The sequence below is a fragment of the Cetorhinus maximus genome, chromosome 2, assembly GCF_964194155.1.
Source record: "Cetorhinus maximus chromosome 2, sCetMax3.hap1.1, whole genome shotgun sequence".
NCBI classification, from domain to species: Eukaryota; Metazoa; Chordata; class Chondrichthyes; order Lamniformes; family Cetorhinidae; genus Cetorhinus; species Cetorhinus maximus.
This window is the reverse complement of record NC_135880.1, coordinates 226279631-226303703: the sequence shown is the minus strand read 5'-3', so window position 1 is coordinate 226303703 and position 24073 is coordinate 226279631. Positions and strand designations below refer to the sequence as shown.

The 24073-nt window shown below is 45.8% G+C and overlaps 1 protein-coding gene across 2 annotated transcripts in view; it reads right to left on the bottom strand.

The window, feature by feature from the left end:
* Positions 1-7898: 7898 nt before the first annotated feature.
* ift46 (intraflagellar transport 46 homolog (Chlamydomonas)) overlaps positions 7899-24073 on the bottom strand; it is a 30624-nt gene continuing 14449 nt past the window's right edge. For both annotated transcript variants that reach the window (XM_078533306.1, XM_078533316.1), the window contains exons 5-12: positions 20673-20747; positions 17954-18047; positions 17422-17550; positions 15488-15606; positions 14796-14862; positions 14631-14691; positions 9140-9225; positions 7899-8106 (exon numbers count right to left, since the gene is read on the bottom strand). In XM_078533306.1, the coding sequence (XP_078389432.1) occupies positions 8014-8106; positions 9140-9225; positions 14631-14691; positions 14796-14862; positions 15488-15606; positions 17422-17550; positions 17954-18047; positions 20673-20747 (724 nt within the window). In that variant the 3' untranslated portion in view covers positions 7899-8013. The remainder of the gene's footprint in view (positions 8107-9139; positions 9226-14630; positions 14692-14795; positions 14863-15487; positions 15607-17421; positions 17551-17953; positions 18048-20672; positions 20748-24073) is intronic.

Genomic DNA, 24073 nt, shown 5'->3' with positions numbered 1-24073 from the left:
ATGTCCTCCTTCTTCCTTAACCAAGGTTTTCCATGGTGGTTGACAAGGCCCTCAACCGTATCCGGCCCATCTCCCGGGCATCCGCCCTCACACCTTCCTCTCCCTCCCAGAATCATGACAGGGTCCCCCTTGTCCTCACTTATCACCCCACCAGCCTTCGTGATCAAAGGATCATCCTCTGCCATTTCCGCCAACTCCAGCATGATGCCACCGCCAAACACATCTTCCCTTCACCCCCCCTGGCGGCATTCCGCAGGGATCGTTCCCTCCGGGACACCCTGGTCCACTCCTTCTTCACCCCCTACACCTCAACCCCCTCCCACGGCACCTTCCCATGCAACCGCAGAAGGTGCAACACCTGCCCCTTTACTTCCCCCCTCCTCACCGTCCAAGGGCCCAAACACTCCTTTCAAGTGAAGCAGCATTTCACTTGCACTTCCCTCAATTTAGTCAACTGCATTCACTGCTCCCAATGTGGTTTCCTCTACATTGGAGAGACCAAACGCAGACTAGGTGACCGCTTTGCGGAATACCTTCGGTCTGTCCACAAGCATGACCCAAACCTCCCTGTCGCTTGTCATTTCAACACACCACCCTGCTCTCTTGCCCACATGTCCGTCCTTGGCCTGCTGCAATGTTCCAGTGAAGTTCAACGCAAACTGGAGGAACAGCACTTCATCTTCCTACTAGGCACTTTACATTCTTCCAGACTTAATATTGAGTTCAACAACTTCAGATCATGAACTCTCTCCTCCATCCCCACCCACTTTCCGATCCTCCTTTTTCCAATAATTTATAATTTTTTTACAACTATATTTTTTTCTTTTCCCTCCTATTTTAAAATTTATTTCGATCTATTGTTTAACCCATTTCGATCCCTTCCCCCCACCCCACCCACACCAGGGCCATCTGCCACTAGCTTGCTTCCCTTAATATCCCCATTAGCACATTCTTTAGATAAGATCACCACCGTCAACACCCTTTTGTCCTTTTGTCTGTGACATCTTTGGCAGTCTCTTCTTGGCCTCCACCTATCACTGGCCCCCTATCGAGCTCTCCTGTCCCACCCCCTTCTACTAGCTTATATTTCATCCAATTTCTATATGTCTTAGTTCTGATAAAGGGTCATACGGACTCGAAACGTCAACTGTATCCCTCTCCGCAGATGCTGTCAGACCTGCTGAGTTTTTCCAGGTATTTTTATTTTTGTATTGGATAGAGGCAACTTGGATTTGTGAAAGGGAAATTACTTTTAACAAAGCTGTTGGAATTTTTTTTAATTCATTCACGGGATGTGAGTTTCGCTGGCTAGTCCAGCATTTATTGCACATCCCTAATTGCCCCTGAGAAGGTGGTGGTGAGCTGCCTTCTTGAACTGCTGCAGCCCATGTGGTGTAAGTACATACACAGTGCTGTTGGGAGGGAGTTCCAAGTTTTGACCCAGCGTCAGTGAAGGAACGGTGATATATTTCCAAGTTAGGATGGTGAGTGACTTGGAGGGGAACTTCCAGGTGGTGGTGTTCCCATCTACCTGCTGCCCTTGTCCTTTTAGATGGTAGTGGTCCGGGTTAGGTAAGTGCTATCTAAGGAACCTTGGTGAATTCCTGCAATGCATCTTTTAGATGGTATACTCTGCTGCTACTGTGTGTTGGTAGTGGAGGGAGTGAATGTTTGTGGATGTGATGCCAATCAATCGGGCTGCTCTGTCCTGGATGGTGTCAAGCTTCTTAAGTGTTGTGGGAGCTGCACTCATCCAAGCAAGTGGGGAGTATTCCATCACACTCCTGACTTGTGCCTTGTAGATGGTGGACAGGCTTTGGGGAGTCAGGAGGTGAGTTACTCATCGCAAGATTCCTAGTGTCTCACCTGCTCTTGTAGCCACAGTATTTATATGGGAAGTCCAGTTCAGTTTCTGGTCAATGTTAACCCGCAGGATGTTGATAGTGGGGGATTCAGTGATGGTAATGCCATTGAACGTCAAAGGGCGATGGTTATATTCTCTCTTGTTGAAGATGGTCATTGCCTGGCACTTGTGAGGCACGAATGTTACTTGCCACTTGTCAGCCCAAGCCTGGATATTGTCCGGGTCTTGCTGCATTTGGACATGGACTGCTTCAGTATCTTAAGGAGTCATGAATGATGCTGAACATTATGTAATTATCAGCAAACATCCTCACTTCTGACCTTTTGATGGAAGGAAGGTCATTGATGAAGCAGCTGAAGATGGTTGGGCTGAGGACACTACCCTGAGGAACTCCTGCAGTGATGTCCTGGAGCTGAGATGACTGACCTCCAACAACCACAACCATCTTCCTTTGTGCTAGGTATGACTCCAACCAGCGGAGAGTTTTCCCCCTGATTCCCATTGACTCCAGTTTTGCCAGGGCTCCTTGATGCCACACTCAGTCAAATGCAGCCTCGATGTCAAGGGCAGTCACTCTCACCTCACCTCTGGGGTTCAGCTCTTTTGTCCATGTTTGATCCTGTCGTGAAGAGATATTAATGTCTATAACGTTATTGAAATTCTTTTTTAAAATAAAGTTCTAGTGGGGTCTGTGTCTATGTGTGTGTCTTAACTGGATTAAAGCCAGCTAGTCTGGGTGATTTGGTGTATAGCAGTTTTGAGTTGTTAATTAGGTAAACGTTAGGAGGGTAGAAGGTAAAGTATAAATTTGCATTTGTTAAAAGAAACCATTCAAGACTGTGGGTGAAATCTTACATCTAGCTAGAAGATGCCAAGCAACGTGTTTAATTTTTTCAGCTAATAAAATTGATGGGATGAAAGGACGCTATTGTTAGAAGAGGTAAATTTAAAAGCCCAGTGATACAATGGACTATTTACATTCAAGGAGAAAGATATGTATAAAGGGGAAAGGAGATTGTGTGTATGGTAGAGGCATTTTAAGATTCAACAATTGTGAGAAGCCTCCAGCCTGTAAACCTGAAGTCTGTCTGCAAGGACCCAGAGCTGAAAGAAACTCATTTTGAACGTGACTGTCCAGAGTCTGCTTTGCCAGGTGTCTGTTTAAATCTATAAGATTTACTGTTGCCTTAACGGGGGTGTAACTGAGAGTCAGATTAATTAGGGGTTTTTTCTAGTTATTATAGTAGTCATTTTGTAGACGTATGTATGTGCTTACAATCTCTCTTCTATTAATAAATGTTTAATTTAGTGTTATAAAAAACCTCTTGAGACTCGGTTATGACTGAATTCAAAGCCTGCATCTTGAAACATGCAAAAATGGGTTATGACAGTTGTTTGAAGCTTCCCTCTGGGATTTGAGCAACTCAGCCTTTACCATCAACTGTGTCATAATAGAACCAAGGCTGTAATGAGGCCAGGTGCTGAGTGGCCCTGGCGGAACCCAAACTGGGCATCAGGGAGCAGGTTATTGCTAAGCAAGTACTGCTTGAAAGCACTGGTGATGATCCCTTCCATTACATTACTGATGATCGAGAGTAGGCTGATGGGGCGGTAATTGGTCAGGTTGGATTTGTCCTGCTTTTTGTCTACAGGACATATCTGGGCAATTTTCCACAAAATGTTGTAGCTGCACTGGAGCAGCTTGGCTAGGGACGCGGCCAATTCTGGTGCACAAGTCTTCAGTACTATTGCTGGAATATTGTCAGGGCCCATAGCCTTTTCAGTATTCAGTGCCTTCAGCATTTCTTGATATTACGTGGAGTGAATTGAATTTGCTGAAGATTGGCATCTGTGATGATGGGGACCTCCGAAGAAGGCCAAGATGGCACTTTTGGCTGAAGATTGTTGCAAATGCTTCAGCCTTGTCCTTTGCACTGATGTGATGGACTCCCCCATCATTGAGGATGGGGAAATTGGTGGAGCCTCCTCCTCCAGAGAGTTGTTTAATTGTCGACCACCATTCACAACTGGATGTGGCAGGACTGCAGAGCTTAGATCTGATCTGTCGGTTGTGGGATTGCTTAGCTCTGTCTAACACTTGCTGCTTATGCTGTTTGGCATGCAAGCAGTCCCGTGTTATAGCTTTAGCAGGCTGATGCCTCATTTTTAGGTGTGCCTGATGCTGCTCATTGCATGCCCTCCTGCACTTTGAGGATGTAGCTAGCAGAATAGATAAGGGGGAACCAGTGGATGTGGTCCCACACAAGAGGTTAGTAAACAAAATTAGAGCACATGGGATTGGGGGGGAATATACTGGCATAGGTTGAGAACCGTTTAACATACAGAAAACAAAGAGTAGGAATAAATCTACCCAGCTATGTGGAAAATTGCCCAGGTATGTCCTGTACACAAAAAGCAGGACAAATCCAACCTGGCCACTTACCGCCCCATCAGTCTACTCTCCATCATCAGTAAAGTAATGGAAGTGGACATCAACAGTGCTATCAAGCGCCACTTGCTTAGCAATAACCTGCTCACTGATGCCCAGTTTGGGTTCCGCCAGGGCCACTCAGCTCCTGACCTCATTACAGCCTTGGTTCAAACATGGACAAAAGAGCTGAACTCCCGAGGTGAGACGAGAGTGACAGCCCTTGACATCAAGGCAGCATTTGACCGAGTGTGGCATCAAGGAGCCCAAGCAAAACTGGAGTCAATGGGAATCAGGGGGAAATCTCTCCGCTGGTTGGAGTCATACCCAGCACAAAGGAAGATGGTTGTGGTTGTTGGGGGTCAGTCATCTCAGCTCCAGGACATCACTGCAGGAGTTCCTCAGGGTAGTGTCTTCGGCCCAACCATCTTCAGCTGCTTCATCAATGACCTTCCTTCCATCATAAGGTCAGAAGTGAGGATGTTCACTGATCACAGAACCACACAGTGCAGAAGAGGCCTTTCGGCCCATCGAGTCTGCACAGACACGTGAGAAACACCTGACCTACCTACCCAATCCCATTTACCAGCACTTGGCCCATAGCCTTGAATGTTATGACGTGCCAAGTGCTCATCCAGGTACTTTTTAAAGGATGTGAGGCAACCCGCCTCCACCACCCTCCCAGGCAGTGCATTCCAGACCGTCACCGCCCTCTGGGTAAAAAAGTTTTTCCTCACATTCCCCCTAAATCTCCTGCCCCTCACCTTGAACTTATGCCTCCTTGTGACTGAACCTTCCACTAAGGGGAACAGCTGCTCCCTATCCACCCTGTCCATGCCCCTCCTAATCTTGTACAACTCGATCAAGTCGCCCCTCAGTCTTCTCTGCTCCAACGAAAACAACTCAAGTCTATCCAACCTCTCTTCATAACTTAAATGTTTCATCCCAGGCAACATCCTGGTGAATCTCCTCTGCACCCCCTCCAGTGCAATCACATCCTTCCTATAATGTGGTGACCAGAACTGCACACAGTACTCCAGCTGTGGCCTCACCAAGGTTCTATACAACTCCAACATGACCTCCCTACTTTTGTAATCTATGCCTCGATTGATAAAGGCAAGTGTCCCATATGCCTTTTTCACCACCCCACTAACATGCCCCTCCGCCTTCAGAGATGTATGGACACACATACCAAGGTCCCTTTGTTCCTCAGAACTTCCTAGTGTCATGCCATTCATTGAATACTTCCTTGTCAAATTACTCCTTCCAAAGTGATGATAGCACAATGTTTAGCACCATTCGTGGCTGTTCAGATACTGAAGCAGTCCTTATCCAAATGCAGCAAGACCTGGTCAATATCCAGGCTTGAGCTGACAAGTGGCAAGTAACATTTGCACCACACAAGTGTCAGGCAATGACCATCCCCAACAAGAGAGAATCCAACCATTGCCCCTTGATGTTCAATAGCATGACCATTACTGAATCCCCCACTATCAACATCCTGGGGGTTACCATTGACCAGAAACTGAACTGGACTAGCCATATAAATACTGTGGCTACAAGAGCAGGTCAGAGGCTAGGAATCCTGCGACGAGTAATTCACCTCCTGACTCCCCAAAGCCTGTCCACAAGGCACAAGTCAGGAGTGTGATGGAATACTCCCCACTTGCCTGGATGAGTGCAGCTCCCACAACACTCAAGAGGCTCGACACCATCCAGGACAAAGCAGCCCGCTTGATTGGCACCCCATCCACAAACATTCATTCCCTCCACCACCGACGCAGTAGTAGCAGTGTGTACCATCTACAAGATTCACTGCAGGAAATCCCCAAGGCTCCTTCGACAGCACCTTCCAAACCTACAACCACGACCATCTAGAAGGTCAAGGGCAGCAGATAGATGGGAACACCACCACCTGGAAGTTCCCCTCCAAGTCACTTACCATCCTGACCTGGATGTGCAAATCACGGGACTGAGCTCCCCAGATATATCTTAACTAAATAGAATATGAACCCTTGCTTTTATTTTACCCTTACTCCTACTTGGGTATAGACTAAAGTGACTAGATCCTCTAGGTGCTTCTGACTGCCTGTCCCAGGGTCCTCCACTCGCACTCTTCTCTAGGTGCTGCTGACTACCTGTCCCAGGATGGTCCTCTTGCACTCTCCTGAGCTGTGAAAGCTCAGTCTATGTTCAAGACTGAGATCGATAGATTTCTACACATTAAAAACATCAAGCAATATGGGGATAGTGCAGGAAAATGATGTGTAAGTAGATTAGCCACGATCCCACTGAATGGCAGAGGACTGAATGGCCTCCTTTTGCTCCTGTTCATGTTCTTATGATAAACAATATTAATATAATGGTTAGGTATTAATGGTAGTGGCTCACTGTGGAGGGCATTCACTGGTGGGGTCCTCTAGGGATCTGTGTCACCTGCTATTGTTTTTCAATACCTTAATCAATGATCTGAAGATCTGTGCTGAGGAACTAACTGCAGACTTGCAATGACACAGACATATAGGTATAGGGATCATAGGTTTCAGAATGATGCAATTGGAGAATGGGTCCATGTCTGGCAGATCTTTTTCAATATAGGTAAATGTAGCATGATGCATTTGTGTAAGTTAACATCAAGAGTTATTTATTCAAAGATGCCAAGTGGGAGAAGGGCCTTGGAATTATCTGCATGAGTCTTGAGAGGTATTGCAAGGTTATTCTGAAAAGGAATAGAGTGTTAGGGTGTATATACAGGGAAATTAAACAAAGCTCAAGACTTACTAGCCTTTCTTTGTATGAAACCTTAGTCAGGCCTGATCTGGAATACTGTATCCAGTTTTGGACCCTTCACATGGTGAGGGATATGGAGGCCTTGGTAAACACTTCAGAGGCAGGCCGCTCTGTTTTTGTTCTAGTTTAAAGGTGTTCAGTTATCTAGACATGCTGACAGTGCTGGAGGCTTTTCACTTTCAAAAAGCATAGGCTTTAAGGAGATTTGATTGAGGTTTTTAAAATAACAAAAGGAAAAGTCTTGATCTAATTTGAGCTTGATAAGACAGGGAGGACCCAGGGTCATGAGTATGAGTTACATAAGCATAGAACTAGGTTTAGATGCTAGCAGCTACTCCTGTTCAGTCCAGCTCTGTAATGAGTTACTGGAATATGCAATGAGTGAGGATCCATTGTGAGTGCTCAGAAGGAAGCTATACGTGTTCTCGAGAATAGCAACTGATAGAAGGTAGCTGGGTCTCTTGAGGTGGTTTGTCTCCAAGTCACTGCCACCTCCTGAAATTGGTTTGATCACCTACAAAGGTTGGAGAAAAATTTCCCACAAATTTTTTTTTCCCGAAATGGACTTTGACTGAATGTGTGCAGAGAATGGATTGGACTTAACAGCAACAGCACAGGATCGATGGAACAGTGAATCTTTACCTCTCACTTTTTCTATGTTTGCAAGACAAATATAAAAATTACACACCTTGGAATATGTGATGGATGAGCACACAAAATCTGATGATACACCCAACAGTGTGTCTATTTTTCCCAAAGGCCCTTGTAACTCATTCGTCCAGTTGTACTAGATGCTCTATATTAATGAGGAAAACATTGTTCAGAATAGCATTTATTAGGAAAAATTATACAATAAATAGAAAAATAAAACAACAGAAGCTATGTTTTCAGAATTTTCCATCAGAGAGATTTATTTGCTCAGAGCTGTTATTCAGTCGAATGTTACTGTGTCCACTTCTGCATTGTGGGATGGAGGCTCCTCACAGCTGTTCACCTTGTTCCCTTCTGCCAGAGCTTTGAAATGCTGCAAACAGAAGATGAGAGCTATTGGATGGAGACTACAAGCGCTTATAATGTCAGGCAGACACCTCTTCAGAGGTGAAGCACATGTCAGAAAAAGATACATCTTTAATCTAAAGTGGGTGCGTGTTACTCAAATTGAGAGACACTTGTGAAGTTGAGGTTACAATCAGATCAGTCATGATCTTACTGAATGGTGGAACAGGCTCGACAAGCCGAATGTCCTACTTCAGATTCTTATTAGGTTTGAAACGAGGGCAGTTGAGCAGAGAGTGTTAGGGCAGTGTTAGGAAGTGAGATTCAGGATCTGAACAAGTGAGACAGATGACTGCAAACCTGTTGAACCAAAGAGCTGTGCTTATTTCCACAATAAATGAGAATGCAGTTCAGAAGGTGAGAGTTTCACTGGTGACCAATCACTGTATATGTATTGCAATTTACCCACCGAGGACTTAAGGACCAATTCAGCCATATAAGTACTTTGGACGTGCATTGTGATCCACGAGGTGTGGCAATTTGTGCACAGCAAGATCCCACAAACAGCAATGAAATAATGATCAGATAATTTGTTTTAGTGTTGTCGACTAGGGTACAAATATTACCCAGGACAGCGAGGAGAACTCCCTTGCTCTTCTTCAAAATAGTGGCCTTACGACCTCTTACATCCACCTAAGTGGACAGATGAGGCTTTTGTTTAACATCTCATTTGAAAGAAGCAGTGCAGCACTCCCTCAGTACTGCCCCTCCAACAGTGCAGCACTACCTCAGTGGGACCTGAACCCAAAATTTTCTGAGGCAAGAGTGACACCCAGAGCCACAGCTGGTATCTTCACTCAGCACAAGTGTTCCCCAGATATGATGGGAACTATTGTTGGAGAGAGAAAGAACCAGGAAGAATAGTGCGACCATTTACAAAACTGCCTTCTTTGTAGAAGAGTCTGCCAGACATGATTAGAGCCTGTTGGGTGATTCTGGCTTTGAGGATAAATTAAGACAGTGAGGCCTAGTATTTTCAGACTTATCCTAGTGACTCTTACCTGTGAATTTTTGAACTCAGAGTAGAGGGTGAAAAGCACATGCAGGGATTGGATGCGGTCCTTGTACACAGGAATATCCAGGATTGCTGTGGAGGCAGAGAAAAGAAGTATTTATAAAACAACAAAGTCTTAGTGTTAACAGCCTGGGCTTCAGCCAATTAAATGGGATATTTCCACAGAGCCTTAACTACTGAACTCATGAAGAATCTCTGCCGATTGGCAGATTAAAAAACAGCAAGTGCTGGAAGTCCTCAGCTGGTCTGGGGGCATCTGTGGAGAGAGAAACAGTTAATGTTAATCATTAACACTATCTCTCTCTCTCTCTCTCCACAGCGCTTTCAGACCAGCTGGGTATTTCTTTCAGATTTCCAGCATCTACTGTATTTTGCTTTCACTTCTGGATTAGCTGTCATGGCTACACCTGCTGTTGATTGGCTGGTGTACAGGGTAAGGGTGTGAGTATGGGCTCAGTACAGCAGACAGTGCAGTGGGCTGGTGTACAGGGTAAGGGTGTGAGTATGGGCTCAGTACAGCAGACAGTGCAGTGGGCTGGTGTGCAGGGTAAGGGTGTGGGTATGGGCTCAGTACAGCAGACAGTGCAGTGGGCTGGTGTACAGGGTAAGGGTGTGGGTATGGGCTCAGTACAGCAGACAGTGCAGTGGGCTGATGTACAGGGTAAGGGTGTGGGTATGGGCTCAGTACAGCAGACAGTGCAGTGGGCTGGTGTACAGGGTAAGGGTGTGGGTAAGGGCTCAGTACAGCAGACAGTGCTGTGGGCTGGTGTACAGGGTAAGGGTGTGAGTATGGGCTCAGTACAGCAGACAGTGCAGTGGGCTGGTGTACAGGGTAAGGGTGTGGGTATGGGCTCAGTACAGCAGACAGTGCAGTGGGCTGGTGTACAGGGTAAGGGTGTGGGTATGGGCTCAGTACAGCAGACAGTGCAGTGGGCTGATGTACAGGGTAAGGGTGTGGGTATGGGCTCAGTACAGCAGACAGTGCAGTGGGCTGATGTACAGGGTAAGGGTGTGGGTATGGGCTCAGTACAGCAGACAGTGCAGTGGGCTGGTGTACAGGGTAAGGGTGTGAGTATGGGCTCAGTACAGCAGACAGTGCAGTGGGCTGGTGTACAGGGTAAGGGTGTGGGTATGGGCTCAGTACAGCAGACAGTGCAGTGGGCTGGTGTACAGGGTAAGGGTGTGGGTATGGGCTCAGTACAGCAGACAGTGCAGTGGGCTGGTGTACAGGGTAAGGGTGTGGGTATGGGCTCAGTACAGCAGACAGTGCAGTGGGCTGATGTACAGGGTAAGGGTGTGGGTATGGGCTCAGTACAGCAGACAGTGCAGTGGGCTGGTGTACAGGGTAAGGGTGTGGGTATGGGCTCAGTACAGCAGACAGTGCAGTGGGCTGGTGTACAGGGTAAGGGTGTGGGTATGGGCTCAGTACAGCAGACAGTGCAGTGGGCTGGTGTACAGGGTAAGGGTGTGGGTATGGGCTCAGTACAGCAGACAGTGCAGTGGGCTGGTGTACAGGGTAAGGGTGTGGGTATGGGCTCAGTACAGCAGACAGTGCAGTGGGCTGATGTACAGGGTAAGGGTGTGGGTATGGGCTCAGTACAGCAGACAGTGCAGTGGGCTGATGTACAGGGTAAGGGTGTGGGTATGGGCTCAGTACAGCAGACAGTGCAGTGGGCTGGTGTACAGGGTAAGGGTGTGGGTATGGGCTCAGTACAGCAGACAGTGCAGTGGGCTGTTGAACAGGGTAAGGGTGTGGGTATGGGCTCAGTACAGCAGACAGTACAGTGGGCTGGTGTACAGGGTAAGGGTGTGGGTATGGGCTCAGTGCAGTGGGCTGGTGTACAGGGTAAGGGTGTGAGTATGGGCTCAGTGCAGTGGGCTGGTGTACAGGGTAAGGGTGTGGGTATGGGATCAGTACAGCAGGCAGTGCAGTGGGCTGGTGTACAGGGTAAGGGTGTGGGTATGGGCTCAGTGCAGTGGGCTGGTGTACAGGGTAAGGGTGTCGGTATGGGCTCAGTACAGCAGACAGTGCAGTGGGCTGATGTACAGGGTAAGGGTGTGGGTATGGGCTCAGTACAGCAGACAGTGCAGTGGGCTGGTGTACAGGGTAAGGGTGTGGGTATGGGCTCAGTGCAGCAGACAGTGCAGTGGGCTGGTGTACAGGGTAAGGGTGTGGGTATGGGCTCAGTACAGCAGACAGTGCAGTGGGCTGGTGTACAGGGCAAGGGTGTGGGTACGGGCTCAGTACAGCAGACAGTGCAGTGGGCTGGTGTACAGGGTAAGGGCTCAGTACAGCAGACAGTGCAGTGGGCTGGTGTACAGGGTAAGGGTGTGGGTATGGGCTCAGTACAGCAGACAGTGCAGTGGGCTGGTGTACAGGGTAAGGGCTCAGTACAGCAGACAGTGCAGTGGGCTGGTGTACAGGGTAAGGGCGTGGGTATGGGCTCAGTACAGCAGACAGTGCAGTGGGCTGGTGTACAGGGTAAGGGTGTGGGTATGGCTCAGTACAGCAGACAGTACAGTGGGCTGGTGTACAGGGTAAGGGTGTGAGTATGGGCTCAGTACAGCAGACAGTGCAGTGGGCTGGTGTACAGGGTAAGGGTGTGGGTATGGGCTCAGTACAGCAGACAGTGCAGTGGGCTGGTGTACAGGGTAAGGGTGTGGGTATGGCTCAGTACAGCAGACAGTACAGTGGGCTGGTGTACAGGGTAAGGGTGTGAGTATGGGCTCAGTACAGCAGAAAGTGCAGTGGGCTGGTGTACAGGGTAAAGGTGTGGGTATGGGCTCAGTACAGCAGACAGTGCAGTGGGCTGGTGTACAGGGTAAGGGTGTGGGTATGGGCTCAGTGCAGCAGACAGTGCAGTGGGCTGGTGTACAGGGTAAGGGTGTGGGTATGGGCTCAGTACAGCAGACAGTGCAGTGGGCTGGTGTACAGGGTAAGGGTGTGGGTATGGGCTCAGTACAGCAGACAGTGCAGTGGGCTGGTGTACAGGGTAAGGGCTCAGTACAGCAGACAGTGCAGTGGGCTGGTGTACAGGGTAAGGGCGTGGGTATGGGCTCAGTACAGCAGACAGTGCAGTGGGCTGGTGTACAGGGTAAGGGTGTGGGTATGGCTCAGTACAGCAGACAGTACAGTGGGCTGGTGTACAGGGTAAGGGTGTGAGTATGGGCTCAGTACAGCAGACAGTGCAGTGGGCTGGTGTACAGGGTAAGGGTGTGGGTATGGGCTCAGTACAGCAGACAGTGCAGTGGGCTGGTGTACAGGGTAAGGGTGTGGGTATGGCTCAGTACAGCAGACAGTACAGTGGGCTGGTGTACAGGGTAAGGGTGTGAGTATGGGCTCAGTACAGCAGAAAGTGCAGTGGGCTGGTGTACAGGGTAAGGGTGTGGGTATGGGCTCAGTACAGCAGACAGTGCAGTGGGCTGGTGTACAGGGTAAGGGTGTGGGTATGGGCTCAGTACAGCAGACAGTGCAGTGGGCTGGTGTACAGGGTAAGGGTGTGGGTATGGGCTCAGTACAGCAGACAGTGCAGTGGGCTGGTGTACAGGGTAAGGGTGTGGGTATGGGCTGATGTACAGGGTAAAGGTGTGGGTTTGGGCTCAGTACAAGGTAAGGGTGTGGGTATGGGCTGGTGTACAGGGTAAGGGTGTGGGTATGGGCTGGTGTACAGGGTAAGGGTGTGGGTATGGGCTGGTGTACAGGGTAAGGGTGTGGGTATGGGCTGGTGTACAGGGTAAGGGTGTGGGTATGGGCTGGTGTACAGGGTAAGGGTGTGGGTATGGGCTGGTGTACAGGGTAAGGGTGTGGGTATGGGCTGGTGTACAGGGTAAGGGTGTGGGTATGGGCTGGTGTACAGGGTAAGGGTGTGGGTATGGGCTGGTGTACAAGATGCTTGTTCTTTTCTACAAGCTCACACAGAAGATTCCTGATCTCTACATGGTGATGGTTGGAACAAAGTAAAAACGTTTTCCTCTCCTCCCCTGTAGGTATTGAATCTTGCTGAGGGTCAATTCCATCAGAGCTGTCAGTCCTCAGTGCCTCCCCAAACCAATAATTATTCACAGGTAATGTGCAGCAGGCTATCCAGCCATGAAGGAAGCAGCACTGCCGCACCTAAGCCTGAATGATGTCTACACATCCACACTTTCCACTGGAGGCAAGTAGACTGAGATCAGCAGCAAGTAACCTATTGATTTGTTCCTCTCCTTAGCCTTGAGCTGCTGAGGCCAATTGCAAAAGCCTGACCATTGTTATGGCTGAGCAGATGGCTGAACTCAAAGAGCCAGAGTCCAATAAATGAAAGATCTGACACACAACACAGCACCTCATCTCCCCATCTGGATTATCACCCAGGTCTGAGAGATGATGTGTGAAGATAGATGTTTTTAAAAAAAATATTTTTGGGAATATGGTGGTATTCTGTAAAGAAGGCTGTGATTGTGTGTGTGCATGTAATTACACTGGGAGAAAGTTAGCAAAGACAGTTTGTGTGTGGGAGCAGAGAGATTTGTAATGAAAGGCCATGGTGAAATTGAATGTACGAGTAAATAGGTTGGGTTTTTAAATTTGCATTAAGTGAGAGGTCGGGACTTGACTTTCCAGCTGTTAAGTTTCAAAGGGAGTTTAAGGGACTTCTACAACTTAAAGGTGTCATAAGTAAACAAGGGAAGGTTGTTAAATTTTATTTGACCTGGAAGTGGAGGCAATAGGAAAACATGAAAGATTTTTATATTTTGGAAAAATTGAGTCTAAGAGGTTCTTAGAACAATGGAGTCTAAGATCAAAGAGGAAAAGGATGTTTAAGGAAAGATGTTGAGTTGAGGTGGCTATGTGGAGGTGATGTCCTGAGACCAGCTCTGCGCTGAGAAACGTTGTGAATTAGAAGCAGCCCTCCAGTTACAAGCCAGAAAAGTCTTTGTTTTCAGAAAGCAGTCAGTTTCTTAACTTCCTTCGGTTCTGCAGCAGATTGGAAGAGAGTGAGAAGTCGTGTGGTATTCTTTACTAAAATTACAGCAGTTTTTGCCTGGGTAATATTACTGGATTTTTATGGTTAAAATCTATAAGGGAGCTGTTGCCAAGTAGTTTACTTGTGTGTTCTGACCACGTGGGGTTTTTTGGGGAATGTTTTGTAAGACTGTTTAACTATGTAATTTTAATCTTGTGTGCTTAAGTTTTTTTTTTCTTGTTAATAAATCTTCTATTTTAAAATCCTAAAAGTGTTACTGGGATTCTAGGGATTAGTAGTTTCCCCTTTTTTTCAAAATACAAAAAAAAAAGTTATGATCAGTAAGACAAGTTTCCCTCTGGGATTCGGCTTATTGCTCAGCGAATAATATTGCCTGTGGTCGTAACAGATAAAACAGAGTTCTGACACACATTGTGGCAGCCATTCTGTATCTGGACAGGTTGTCTGAAGTTCCATGATATGTTATTAACTTCCCTCCTGCCAACTGTTTAATGCTAACATTGTGCTTACCACAGATCATGTCAATGTATTGTGTCAGGTCGCAGTTAGCTTCTGCTGTGGGCAGGCTCACCTAGGTTGAAAGGAAGTTGTTTTATTTAGCCGCTGAGGGAAATAATTCACATTTGCGATGCTAATAAAAGGCACATGTTTACAGCCCTGATCAGATTCACTCACCTTTCCCAGCAGCTCCTCAAACTCTGGTGGCCACTCTTGCATGAGAGCTTCGATATCAGGCATTGGCCTATGAGGAAGGAATAACATCAATTTACATCAGCTGACAACTGGGCTTATGACCTCTTCTCGTCAAGGTACCGAGCCTTGTTGGGGCATTGTTCCATAGTTACTGTTCACCACCTGAAGCCATCACAATGCTTTGTATTCAAGCTGAGCCAGTGAATATCAATGGGTTATTCAATTAATTCCTCTACTCAGTGCCATGTACTTTCCAGGAGTGGTCACTGGACAGTGATCAGGAGCAGGATCCCAGGCTCATTTTCCCATCCCTAACTGAGAGTTTTGAAAACAGCTATAGAAGCTTACTGCTGAAATCAACAAACTTAATGCTGAGTGTGGGTTAGGGAAAATCCAGTTGGGGATCTTTCAGGTCAGTGCAGCTCAGTTACTAGCTGGATAAATGCATCACGCCACCAAAGGATATCCTGTAAACTTTCAAAGATGACAAGCAGCACAAAGCAATGGGTTTAGACACCACATCCGTAGTGCAGAGTCTGACAGAGTATCCACTGTCACCACAACTGAGGGGTAAACAGCACTGTGTTAGGCTGCTGTTTGGATCCTGAATATTCGCTACAATGAACCTAACAGGAGTTGCAGGAAGGGTGGGGAGGGGGACAGACATCACTCACTTGATATAGTGGACATTGGCAGGTGGTTTGGAGTGGTGTAGTTCGCTGATGCTGTCCATCCAGTTATCAAGAGCTTTTGGATTCTTCTCTGCATTCTCCAGACTTTTCACCTTCAATTGCTGTTGTGAAAGAAAGGAATGGTAATTTGACCATAAAGGCAATTTAAAGCCACTTAAGAGGAATAACTCCTTGGACCTAGACACAGACACAATTACAGACCTCCATTTTCCTTCCCTCCTCTCCAAGTCACTGAATTGTAACTCAAATTCAAAATTCCCAACCTTGTTTTCAAATCCCTCCATGGCCTTGCCTCTCTGTCTTTGCACCACTTCCAACCTTACGATATTCTGAGATATTGGCACTGCTCCAATTCTGGCCCCTTGTGCACCCCTGATTTTAATTACTCCATCATTAAAGGAAAAATTACAATAAATTTACAATTTTTGCATGATGCTCTAAATTCATCTCAAATTACTCCCACATTTAAAAAAATTCATTCATGGTGTGTGGGCATTACTGGCTGGGCCAGCATTTATTAACCATCCCTAGTTGCCCTTGAGAAGGTGGTGGTGAGCTGCCTTCTTGAACCGCTGCAGTCCATGTGGTGTAGGTACACCCACAGTGCTGTTAGGGAGGAAGTTCCTGGAATTTGACCCAGCAACAGTAAAGGAACAGTGATAAATTTCCAAGTTAGATGCTGCGTGGCTTGGCGGGGAACTTCCAGGTGGCGGTGTTCCCATCTGTCTGCTGCTGTTGTCCTTCTAGATGGTAGTAGCCAGGGTTTGGAAGGTGTTGTCTAAGAAGGCTTCGTGAGTTCCTGCAGTGCATCTTGTAGATGGTACACACTGCTCTGCCACTGTGTGTCAGTGGTGTTGGGAGTGAATGTTTGTGGATTGAGTGCCAGTCAAGCAGGCTGCTTTACCCTGGATGGTGTCAAGCTTCTTGAGTGTTGTGGGAGCTGCACTCACCCAGGCAAGTGGAGAGTATTCCATCACACTCCTGACTTGTGCCTTGTAGATGGTGGACAGGCTTTTGGGAGTCAGGAGGTGAGTTACTTGCCGCAGGATTCCCAGCCTCTGACCTGCTCTTGTAGCCACTGTATTTATATGGCTAGTCCAGTTAAGTTTCTTGTCAATGGTAACCCCCAGGATGTTGATAGTGGGGGAATTCAGCAATGGTAATGCCATTGAATGTCAAGGGGCGATGGTTAGATTCTCTCTTGTTGGACATGGTCATTGTCTGGCACTTGTGCGGCGCGAATGTTACTTGCCACTTGTCAGCCCAAGACTGGATATTGTCCAGCTCTTGCTGCATTTGGTAATGGACTGATTCAGCATCAGTGGAGTCGCGAATGGAGCTGAACGTTGTGCAATCATCAGCAAACATCCCCACTTCCGACCTTATGATGGAAGGTAGGTCATTGATGAAGCAGCTGAAGATGGTTGGGCCTAGGACACTACCCTGAGGAACATATCAACAAGAGGCAGCCATTCAGCCCCTCCAGCCTGTTCCACCATTCAGTTAGATTATGGCTGATCTGTATCTTAACTCCAGCTACCCGATCTTGGTTCTGTAACCCTTAATACTCTTGTTTAACAAAAATCTATTAATCTTGGTTTTGAAATTTTTAACTGACCTCCAACATCAGCAGCTTTTTGGGAGATTGAGACTCCTAGTCTTGTAACCGCAGTGACATTACCCTATAGTCCAAAACACTCTCTCAAGACACGAATCTACAAGGATGGAATCTAGAATTATGCTGCTGGATATTTTTCTCAGTTTAACAGAAATTTCACCCGATTTCCATTACACTCTACTGAATTCCTAGCGATAGCAGCGAGCTGGTTTTGGCGGTTTGGTTAATCAATAATGTTACTACAGCACTAGCTCCCAGCAGAGGCTGTGTCACCTCTGTTAACTGTCTATCCCTTTACCGTGATACTGTGCTGTTTCGAATTCTCTGTCAGCCACAGTGACAGTACAGTTGGATCCGATTGTTTCGCACAAGGTTCATCCAATGGGATCAGGCCCAGGTTGTCAGGTTTCCCATCAGGACGAGGTACCTGCAGGTCACATGGGAAATAACTCAACCAATCTGGGAAATCATAGTGATAAACGTTCACAACACAATTTTTATCAATCTCTGGTGTGCTAGTAGGGCTGAAATCAGTAAACAGTTCAAACCCTTAATGTGCCAAAAATATCTATGGTTCTATGTTTACTTTTGTTTATGTGGCCCAGGCTCTGAATGCATGTTCATCAGTTAACTAGTTTGTCAATCGCTCTTCCTGGTTTGATGCATTTCTGTGACATATGGAACAGACAATAGCTCATCAGGAGCATTAAGAGGAAAAAAGGGTTAGAATAGATTGAATGACAAATTAAAACGTAAAATTAAGGCTCGGAAAGCAAGAATCAAGAAGGGGAAACTATGTATTGTAATTATATAACATTTAACTTCTGTACCTTCAAAAAGGCATCGATATCACCCACTGAAGGAATGAAGTCAGGAATGAACGGCTTCAGTTTGTGGTCCAGCTCGATGGACTGTGGAGTGTATCTGTCACACACAAGGACAAACATACTCAAATACACAACCACTTGTCAGCACTTGTTGAATAGATGCATTTAAGGGGAAGCTAGATAATATATAGAATTAATAAAATAAACAGCAAAAACACAGGCCCTTTGGCCCAATCTAGTCTGTGTAGCCGTTTATATCCCATCCGAATCATCACTGAAGACAAACAATTCAGTGTAGGGGTAAAATCACATCTTGTAATGAGCTGCTGAGAGGTGCATAACTTCCTCAAGGTGACTCTCCTGCTGATTACCTTCCCCTCTCTATGATAAAAACCTGCCCTCTTCTCAGCATGAGTCAGAAACATGTACAGGTACACAAGTGAATTAGGTACATGCTGTACATGTACACAAGTGAATTAGGTACATGTTGTTCAGGTACACAGTGAATTAGGTACATGTTGTACAGGTACACAGCGAATTAGGTACATGTTGTACAGGTACACAGTGAATTAGGTACATGCTGTACAGGTACACAGTGAATTAGGTACACCGTGAATTAGGTACATGCTGTACGGTTCACAGTGAATTAGGCACATGCTGTACAGGTACACCGTGAATTAGGTACATGCTGTACAGGTACACAGTGAATTAGGCACATGCTGTACAGGTACACAGTGAGTTAGGCACATGCTGTACAGGTACACCGTGAATTAGGTACATGCTGTACAGGTACACAGTGAATTAGGCACATGCTGTACAGGTACACAGTAAATTAGGCACATGCTGTACAGGTACACAGTGAATTAGGCACATGCTGTACAGGTACACTGTGAATTAGGTACATGTTGTACAGGTACACTGTGAATTAGGTACATGTTGTACAGGTACACTGTGAATTAGGTACATGTTGTACAGGGACTCAGTGAATTAGGTACATGTTGTACAGGTACACTGAATTAGGTACATGTTGTACAGGTACACTGTGAATTAGGTACATGTTGTACAGGTACACAGTGAATTAGGTACATGCTGTACAGGGACTCAGTGAATTAGGTACATGCTGTACAGGTACACTGCGAATTAGGTACATGTTGTACAGGGACTCAGTGAATTAGGTACATGCTGTACAGGTACACAGTGAATTAGGTACATGCTGTACAGGTACACTGCGAATTAGGTACATGTTGTACAGGGACTCAGTGAATTAGGTACATGCTGTACAGGTACACTGCGAATTAGGTACATGCTGTACAGGTACACTGTGAATTAGGTACATGCTGTACAGGTACACAGTGAATTAGGTACATGCTGTACAGGTACACTGCGAATTAGGTACATGTTGTACAGGGACTCAGTGAATTAGGTACATGTTGTACAGAGACGCCATGATTTGATACATGTTGTACAGGTACACAGTGAATTAGGTACATGTTGTACAGGTACACAGTGAATTAGGTACATGCTGTACAGGTACACTGTGAATTAGGTACATGTTGTACAGGTACACTGTGAATTAGGCACATGCTGTACAGGTACACAGTGAATTAGGTACATGCTGTACAGGTACACAGTGAATTAGGTACATGTTGTACAGGTACACTGTGAATTAGGTACATGTTGTACAGGTACACTGTGAATTAGGCACATGCTGTACAGGTACACAGTGAATTAGGTACATGCTGTACAGGTACACTGTGAATTAGGCACATGTTGTACAGGGACTCAGTGAATTAGGTACATGTTGTACAGGTACACCGTGAATTAGGTACATGTTGTACAGGTACACAGTGAATTAGGTACATGCTGTACAGGTACACAGTAAATTAGGTACATGTTGTACAGGTACACAAGTGAATTAGGTACATGTTGTACAGGGACTCAGTGAATTAGGTACATGCTGTACAGGTACACAGTAAATTAGGTACATGTTGTACAGGTACACAAGTGAATTAGGTACATGTTGTACAGGGACTCAGTGAATTAGGTACATGCTGTACAGGTACACAGTAAATTAGGTACATGTTGTACAGGTACACCGTGAATTAGGTACATGTTGTACAGGGACTCAGTGAATTAGGTACATGCTGTACAGGGACTCAGTGAATTATGTACATGCTGTACAGGGACTCAGTGAATTAGGTACATGCTGTACAGGGACTCAGTGAATTAGGTACATGTTGTACCGGGACACACTGAATTAGGAACATGCTGTACAGGGACACATCGAATTAGGTACATGTTGTACAGAGACGCCATGATTTGATACATGTTGTACAGGTACACAGTGAATTAGGTACATGCTGTACAGCTACATAGTGAATTAGGTACATGCTGTACAGGTACATAGTGAGTTAGGTACATGCTTTTCCGGTACACAGTAAGTCAGCCATCTGCTGCTGGCTGTAGTTGTTAATATAAAACTGCCAGCTTGTTCTGAAGTGAAATATCCATTTTTGCATGAATCTCAGGAGCAACCACTGGATTCACCAGCTCCTTCTGCCTGGCACCTGTTGGGGATGAGAGGCAGTTGGGAATGTAAATTGGGGGAGACTGTCACTGAGGGACTGCCATAGGACAATTCTCTCAAAACTATCGCTGGAATATAAAAGCACCAACAGAAACACAGGGATCCAGATGAAATTAATTATTGGCTGACTGTTACCTTGTGATATACTGGAAGAGCTCCTTTATCTCAGTGGAGGTGGGAAGATGCTCATAATCTGCAGGATCATATGCACTGAAAGAGACAGAACATTCTAGATTGTGGGTAGTGATTCAGCCTCTTATTCTAACAGCAATACCCGGATCTGACATTAAACAAGTAATTGAGTAGATGGTATCATAGTTAAATGGTATCTCAGTAAAATCGCTAAAACTGCGGGTGAGAGTCTGTCAAAAGAACAAAACTCAAGGACTAGAGGAATTAAGTCTTTCTCTAAAGACCTTATTAAAATCCTTTTAACATTAAAAACCTCACCATGGTGAAAACAGTCCTGTATCTCATGTCTCACCCTTTGATGACAGTTTCTTATCCCTGGCATAATAAAGTGCCTGTTAATTTGTATTAGTCTGATAGAGTGTGTGTTCAATCCGCCTACTGCACCTTGTACAGGGAGCATACAGCATCTAAGCTCTCTGTTCAGCCCCTGGGTCTTGCTCCTGTTGCCCATTGTGCAGGTAAAGCACACAGTGGATAAGAGATCTAAATGTTGTGGTCAGTGCCAACAAACCCAAGGGGATTATTTAAAACAAAAGGTATAAAAGCTGGCAATAAGCCTGTTATTTTAAACAGGTTAACATCAGTGCTAACTCAGAAAATCAGATCAGAAGATCTCAGAAAATGTGTCAGCAACACGGAGAACACTGGACAACTTTCTCTGTATTTCTAGTGAAACTGTAAATGGGCCCAAAAAAACACCTCTCACTGGAAATACTGACAGCAGACCTGGAAATCAGCCCCAAAATCCTGTCACCTGGAGCTTCTAACGTCAAGAGCTCTGGAACAAAGCCATAGTGGTCTCTACAGTCAGTAATCGAGTACAATCCCCAACTGTACATAATGAACACTTCTGTGCTAACATGATTTGCTCATTGTACGTGATGCACATTAAAATCATAATAGGTTACAGTAATAATTCCTGTATTTGTTAACAGTGTGAACAGCTGACCAAAGCAGACTTTACCTGAAATGAGCACTTGAAAAGTTAGTGTTCTAATGCAGAAAGCCAGGTGGTGAAGGTTAGAAATGGAGCATAATCTTTACACACTTCATAACTTTTTAATTTACAGAAATATACATTACAAATATACACTTCCTAACCCAAAAGCCAGTTTCAATTTGTACCTGTATACGTTTTTAAGTACACCAACAAAACAAATGAACAATGATTAGTGATTTAAAGGGGCACTGTAACAAAAACAAATTATAACTCAAACTTATTAAATTAAAATAACATTTTGGGGGCTGCACCTATATACTCGAGTACAACAGTGAATCAATAAACTAATTCACTAATGAACTAAAACTAATTAACAGCCCCTTAACTGTAACAAAAATCAAAACTTAAAGGAACCGTATCAAGTTTTAAATTGAAGTAACATTTTGGGGGCTTATGATGCATTCCAGCCCCTGTGGTGCTCACTGGTCCCAGGAGGCCTCAAAAGCACAGGTGGACGCAATGTGCTCCCTATCCAAGAGCCCCTGGGCGCAGACATAACCACGGAAGAGGAGCAGGCAATCCCCTCAACCACCTGCTGCCTGGACCTGTTAAGGGCCACCTTGGCCAGGCTCAGGAGCGGACTAACAAGGAGGTCCTCTGAAAAGTGAATGTCGGTCCTATAGAAAGTGAGTCTGGTGAATTAATAATGGAAAGTAAGTAGATGACAGATGAATTGAACAGATATTTTGCATTGGTCTTCACTATAGAGGATACAAGTAACATCCCAGAAGTAGCTGTAAATCAGGGAATGGAAGAAGGGAGGAACTCAAGAAAATTACAATCACCAGGGAAGTGGCACTGAGCAAATTATTGGAGCTGCTGGCTGACAATTCCCTAGGTCTTGATGGACTCCATCCAAGGGTCTTAAAAGAAGTGGCTAGTGAGTTGGTTGATACCTTGGTTTTAATTTTCCAAAATTCCCTAGGTTCGGAGAAGGTCCCATTAGATTGGAAAATAGCAAATGTAACTCCTTCATTCAAAAAGGGAGATGACAGAAAGCAAGAAACTACAGGCCAGTTAGCTTAACATCTGTCATAGGGAAAATGGTAGAAGTTATTATTAAAGATGTTATAGCAGGGCACTTGGATAAATTCAAGGTAATTAGGCAGAGTCAACATGGTTTTGTGACAGGGAAATCATGTTTAATGAACTTATTGGAGTTCTTTGAAGAAATAACATGTTTATTTTTTTATTAATTCATGGGATGTGGGCTTCGCTGGCTGGGCCAGCATTTATTGCCCATCTCTAATTGCCCTTCAGAAGGTGGTGGTGAGCTGCCATCTTGAACCACTGCAGTCCATGTGGTGTAGGTACATCCACAGTGCTATTAGAAAGGGAGTTCCAGGATTTTGGCCCAGCAACAGTGAAGGAACGGCGATATATTTCCAAGTCAGGATGGTGAATGACTTGGAGGGGAACTTCCAGGTGGCAGTGTTCCCATCTATCTGCTCCCCTTGCCCTTCTAGGTGGTAGTGGTCGTGGATTTGGAAGGTGCTAAAGAGCCTTGGTGAATTCCTGCAGTGCATCTTGTAGATGGTACACACTGCTGCTATTGCGTGTCGGTGGTGGAGGGAGTGAATGTTTGTGGATGTGGCGCCAATCAAGCGGATTCTTTGTCCTGGACGGTGTCCAGCTCCTTCAGTGTTGTGGGCGCAGCACTCATCCAGGCACGTGGGGAGTATTCCATCACACTCCTGACTTGTGCTTTATAGATGGTGGACAGGCTTTGGGGAGTCAGGAGGTGAGTTACTTGTCACACAATTCCTAGCCTCTGACCTGCTCTTGTAGCCACAGTATTTATGTGGCTGGTCCAGTTCAGTTTCTGGTCAATGGTAACCCCCAGGATGTTGATAGTGAGGGATTCAGTGATGGTAATGCCATTGAACATCAAGGGGCGATGGTTGGATTCTTTCTTGATGGAGATAGTCATTGCCTGACGCTTGTGTGGCTCGAATGTTACTTGCCACCCCAAGCCTGGATATTGTCCAGGTCTTGCTACATTTGGACATGGACTGCTTCAGTATCTGAGGAGTCGTGAATGATGCTGAACATTGTGCAATCATCAGCGACATCCCCACTTCTGACCTTATAATGGAAGGAAGTCATTGATGAAGCAGCTGAAGATGGTTGGGCCTAGGACAATGTGCTGTGGATAAAGGGGATCTGGTGGATGCACTGTATTTAGAATTCCAGAAGGCATTTGGTAAGGTGCCACACCAAAGGTTATTGTGGAAAATAAAAGCTCATGGTGTAGGGGGTAACATATTGGCATGGAAAGAAGATTGACTAGCTAATAGGCAACAGAGAGTAGACACAAATGGGTCATTTTCTGGTTGACAAGATG